The 6,000-nt window shown below is 37.6% G+C and overlaps 1 protein-coding gene across 2 annotated transcripts in view; it reads right to left on the bottom strand.

The window, feature by feature from the left end:
* Nucleotides 1-826: 826 nt before the first annotated feature.
* SEC23A (SEC23 homolog A, COPII component) overlaps nucleotides 827-6,000 on the bottom strand; it is a 29,541-nt gene continuing 24,367 nt past the window's right edge. For both annotated transcript variants that reach the window (XM_085061820.1, XM_085061821.1), the window contains exon 20: nucleotides 827-2,264. In XM_085061820.1, coding sequence (XP_084917946.1) covers nucleotides 2,175-2,264 — 90 coding nt within the window. In that variant the 3' untranslated portion in view covers nucleotides 827-2,174. The remainder of the gene's footprint in view (nucleotides 2,265-6,000) is intronic.

Raw genomic sequence — 6,000 nt, 5'->3', positions numbered from 1 at the left:
CAAGTTACCAGGACTGGATGGCCTTCACTAAGGAGTTTTAAAGGAAGTGAGACATGAAGGGCAGATGTGCCAGTGAACACTTGTAGCTACCATTACAGACAGACACTGTACCAGATGAATGGCAGACCACTGCCCATGTCACTCTCATCCACAAAAAGAGCTGTTGAGGGAATCCTGCCAATTACAGACTGATGAGCCTGATCTTAATCCCTCGTAAAATTGTAGAGGCTGTAGTAAGATTTATGAGCCTATGGATAGATATGGACATTTTAGAAAGAATCAGCATGTTTCTTAGGAAGGAAATCCTGTCTCACTAACCACAGAGTATTTGGAAGAAGTGAATAGGCAGGATGAAGGTGATACATCAGATATATTTGGATTTCCAGAAAGCCTTTGACAATGTTAAATACTTGATAAGCTAATGTTGTGAAGAAATTGGATTAAAAAAAAAAAAACTATTACAAGGTGAAAGCTGGTTAAAGGGTAGGAAGGGAAAACACAAAAACCCCCATTCATTATTATGACTTGGTGATGAATTGATTTATTAGGTAAACAGTACTTAACTATCAAATAAATTGGACATATTTAGTGTTACAAGAAAATTTAAGCTGTTTATTTGCTAAAACGAAAGTCAAAAAGGCTACTGAATTATCTTCTAAACTGCCACTAGCATAAACCACTCAGTACCTCTGGAAGTTAAACTGGTTTGATACCAATTATTACATGAATAAAAGTTGTGAAATTATACTAAATTTTATCACTACTACCTTCATTTCCACATTTTATTTCAAGAACTGACAGATACCAATGCAATAAATACAAAAAGTGAGGGAAAAACATGGATTTTATTTGTATTGAGGCAAAAGGAGCTCATCTCATTTAGATCAAAGAAATGGAGAGCAATTGATTTAATCAAGTTTTAAGAATTTACAGAAAACAGAAAAACCACCCTCATGTTTATCACACTAGTAAACAACTGAATTTTCTATGTGAAAACTCCGTATTCTTTTAGGCTTGGCACAATTTTTTATTGCCCATTACCACACTTCACATCATTGCTTGTCAAAATGTTGTATTACCTATGTAAACATCTGGTTTATGTGTAAACTTCAACAAGTAAATGGGAAAGCCTACTATCCACCCAAAAAATGAAGTCTGAACTAAATATCAAATTAATTACATCACATTCTATGTAATACTGTTTCAACAAGAACTATGGCCTGTTGAATTCATAACAGAAAGGATGCAGAAACAAAAAGCAGATGTGCAGTATCATGCATTAGTGTAATAACATTGTAAGGCAATAATAAAAAAGGTAAATTTTATTTTTAAGTATACTCACCAAGACAAAAATCAAGGCTGTACTCTTAGTTCATTTTGGTAGTGTAGGATTCTTTCTTAGTTCAAACTGAAAGTGTTAACTTTTGACATATTCATCCGTTACTGTGTTTAATAATAGATACTTTGGCCAAAACACATGTGGGTTTAATTTTTGTGCAACAGTGGATTTTACACTTTTTCAGTTCAAATTCTTTATGTTCAAATAAAAAGAAGCTCTGTTTCCAAAAATTCAAATGGGGTAAATGGGAAGAAAAAGTTGAAATTAAATACCCCTAAAATAAACAATATATGAACAATAGCATCTCTGCAGGAAATAAAAGTTCATCAGCCTAGGTCAGAAGACTTAGCTAATACTATTTTTATATGCTTTTGGTTGTTGTTTTGTTCACTTCATGCTCAAATTGAGTAAGCAAAAGTAATCCTACGGCAGTCTGGAAAACCCGACATCACCCAAGATTTCCTTTATTGTTCACTTGGGCCTTTGTACTGCAGAGCATAATCAACCCCAACCATTTAAACAAGAAACTGAAATCACATCTCAAAGTTGCTGCAAATGATCTCAAAGTAATTACAGTATCACAGTAATCAAAATGACTGTTCTTTTTTCTCTGCTTAAAACGTAATATACTACCTGTAATTTTTACAAACTGCAGTTCCCATTAAAACAAATGCTGATAACAAAAGCTTTTCTTTGAAAACAACACTGCTTTACATTTAGTCAGGCAGCTTGTGCATATCAGAGCATTCTGTCAAGAGGGACATGGAAAAGGGTAAAGGAGAAAAAGCTAAAGTATGGCTGCAATTTGTCTGTGCCTTCAGTGCACTGCAGAATCTCAGGCAGCACTAGAGACAGCAAGTTTCTTCAGATGATCCATAAATACTTGTAAGCTGACATCATCAGTAAGAATGGGTGCTCCAGACTCCTTCGAAATAAGGGAAAAAAGGAGAACTGATTATACACATTGTGAAGAACAAGCATTTTAAGGCACAATATGTTCCACTGAATAAACATTTTATAAATTTAGAATGATCTTAGAAGCTTATCTTTGCTGAAATTCTCTGACAAAAAAAACTCAGCAGACTGTATATTTACATAAATTTTCATGCGTTTACATGAATTCATGCACAAACCACAACTACCTTCTCTTCCATATTAATGCACAAAGCAATGATTTGTTGTCTAGCAAGATCTTTACATCAGCCATACAAAAGAGTTTTTGACAGCTGCCAAACACTAACTTACAAACTTTTAAATGTGAATAAAATTTCCACGGCACAGTTCCTACATCATTCCTACCTCAGCAGAGCAAAGGGGAGAGAAACTGTAATATGCAAGTGACACAACCAACAAATCAGTATCTGTCAGTGAAGCTCAGACATATCCAAATGGTGAAAGCAAGACACAAACCCCCTAAGCAGCTGGCAACACTGCAAATGCTATATAGTAACTCCCTTAAGTCTTTTGAGACCAGTCTACCACTACTTTCATTTACAGATGTAGGAAATGAAAATGATTCAACAATTCAACCTTTCCAAAGGTACTAAGCATCTGTATTTCCAAATTAAACCAGAGCTATCTGAACTTTTGTGAAGTCTTCCAAAACACAGACATAAAAGTCTTAACAAAGACACTCAGAATTGGTGCTGTGTTCTGAAAACTGGCCAGACACAGTTCTCAGCTAATGGTCAAGGAACAATTCCAAGTGCAGCAAGATTTCTTGGATCACTACAATACATAGCCACTCTCAGGGAAGGCACACTAAATCATCTTATCATCTGCTGGTGGCCAAGATGAGATTAAAGGATGCGCTGCTTCCAAGCCTGTCAAATGCTAAGTCTGAGCATTCTTATTTAAGAATCATAGGATCATTTAGGTAGAAAAGACGTCTAAGTCTTTTCGACCGAGTCCAACCATTAACCCAGCACTGCCAAATCCACCACTAAACCATGTCCCTAAGAGCCATGTCTACACATATTTTAAATACCTCCAGGGCTGGTGACTCTAACACTTGCCTGGGCAGTCCATTCCAATGCTTGACAACTCTTCCTATGAAGAAATTTCTCCTAATATCCAGTCTAAATGTCCTCAGGCATCTTGAGACCATTTTCTCTTTTCCTATTGCTTGTTACCTGGGAGAAGAGACCAATCCCTACCTGGCTCCTTTCACGTAGCTGTAGAGAGTTTAAGGCCTCCCCTGAACCTCCTCTTTTGCAGACTAAACACCCCCAGCTTCCTCAGCTGCTTCTCACAGGACTTGTGCTCCAGACCCTTCCACAGCTTCACTTCCCTCTTCTGGACATGCTCCAGCACCTCAGTGTCCTTCTTGCAGTGAGGGGCCCAAAACTGGACACAGGACTCAAGGTGTGGCCTCACCAGTGATGAGCAGAGGAGGACGATCCCTTCCCTGGTCCTGCCAGACACACTATTCTTGAGCCAAGCCAGAGTGCCACTGGCCTTCTTGGCCACCTGGGCACATGCTGGCTCAAGCTCAGCAGCTGTCAGTCAGCATCCTCAGGTCCTTTTTTGAGTATTTTAACTGCATCTTCAAACACCAGCCACATAATAGAGATGCACAAAAAGTTTATCATTATGCTTTCTGTACTATTAAGGCACCTGTCTGCTGAAGTTTAAAAAAAATCTTAACTTAGAATATTAAAAACCAAACTAGGCAATTCATCCCATCCAGTTTTCAGTGGTGTGTGGGTGCCCTCTTCAGGTCAATGTGGTCTTTCAGTTTTGCACAAAATAAAATACGTAATAATCGAGGAAGGTCATGAGAAAAAAGCAGCCAGATGCAAGTCAGTTTTAAATTTCTCCCTGAAGCTACGTTCCTCATTTCATAATTAGTACTTGATTCAACTTTTTTCACAAAAAATCTGCAGATACAAGAGCATATTATCTTGAACACATACACTGCAGTGCCCTGGGGAGATTAATACAGCATTTCTCTTATGTTACCCTAAAACTGAATTCTTTTCAGCATTAAAATGGACAGCTATCTTTTGCAAGATATATCAAAGTCTCATCTGTCTAGCATGAAAAATTTTCTTACAGATCAGTTGAAGAATTTTTTTGTTTTTACATTTGGAATACTGTTTCATTTGCTTATTAATTAAACAAGGAGAAAACAGTTGTGCTGTACTGCTGGAAATGTGAAAACGTCAAAAAATTCCAGATAACATTTAGATGAAAAATAAAACCTTCCAAATTACAGGATTTGTGTGGGGGCAACATGATGAAGAGAGGCACTAACAAACTGCTGGTTAGATTTATCATCTTTGCAAGCAGAAGATTTTGGGATTTGTGTTCAAATCATGCTTGACCTGACTCAGTATAAAATTTTGAACTATTTTCACTTGAGACCTCAGTTCACTGCCAGAAGCTTCATGAGAACCAATTCATCCCCGTGAAAAGGTACCCTGATAAAACTTACTTGATAAAGACGATTGCCATAAAATTGCTACAGAGCTTTCTCGCTCATGAATTCCAACATTGTACATCATTTTACAAAATACTCTAAGAGCACAGTTAATATGTAGCTTCAAATGTCTGATGCCATTACATTTGCATGAGAAGATGACACTGCACTAGTGTCAACTACTAACCCACAGCAGTGCTTCTCTTCCCACTATAGAAGCTGAATGTGGAAGGAGAACAGGGAAGAGAGATGCAATATTCAAGAATACAAGCTGCTACAGAATGTTTAACTTCTCAACATAACTTCCTTCCTAAAGACAAGATCTGAAAACTGATTCCTGGTTATCGAGGCCACAGAAATTCTAGAAAGTGTCAGTACATTGGCAATGGTGTATTTTCCTGTTCTTGCTTATATCTACCTTCAACACTTATTTCCCCTATTGCAAAAAAGTCCTTTAGTCTTTATTTGTGGCAACTGCTCTCATTTCCAGTATTTTGAAGATATTTATACAGATGAGATCTAAAGCTCTATGAGACAGGTGGCCAAGGAGATAAAAATACATGGCTGCAACATGCTGACTGAAGAGAATGCCACCAGGCAAAGGTCAAGCAGCCTCACTAATGGCTCAGCCGGGTGGAGGAAGAAGCAATACGGAAGTGTTACAGCTCTGTTCTGCCCTTGAGCAAGATACTCACCTTTTCATCCACAAACCACACAGCACAGCCTGACCAAAGCTACCTAAATCCTCATTGTGCCTCATTTGTTTAGGAAAAAACACACCCACCAGTATGAAAATGATAAAGTGGCTGCCTTTCTACCATCTTTTACAGCAGCAACAGCGAACCAATCCTATTTGACTACTACAAGTATAAAATTGGTATTTTAAGTCCTCCATGGTGTGGACAAGAATATGATTCTACCTCTCAATTAGGCTGATGAGTTTGCTCCTCTCTCCTTCCAAAGCAGGAACACACTTTGGTAAGATCTGCATCTCTGCTACTTAGTGGATAATACCTGGATGAAACTAAACTTAATTACTGGTGAAGTTAAGCTTAATGAATTGTAAATTGTAAACTTAGCTTAATGAATCATTGTCTAGCCTTATTATATTTAGTGCTAAGGCAGTAAGTGCATTTGTCAGTGACTACTCCAAACCTTTGTATCTGTTACCTCAATAAACTATCTACTTTTGATTTTGCAAAACTGTTTCAGTGGAAGTCCTCGGAGACTCTTTTAGGCA

Source organism: Lichenostomus cassidix, chromosome 5, assembly GCF_008360975.1.
Source record: "Lichenostomus cassidix isolate B80296 chromosome 5, HeHo_3.0, whole genome shotgun sequence".
NCBI lineage: Eukaryota > Metazoa > Chordata > Aves > Passeriformes > Meliphagidae > Lichenostomus > Lichenostomus cassidix.
The sequence above is the reverse complement of the archived record's forward strand: the minus strand, read 5'-3'. Positions and strand labels throughout refer to the sequence as shown.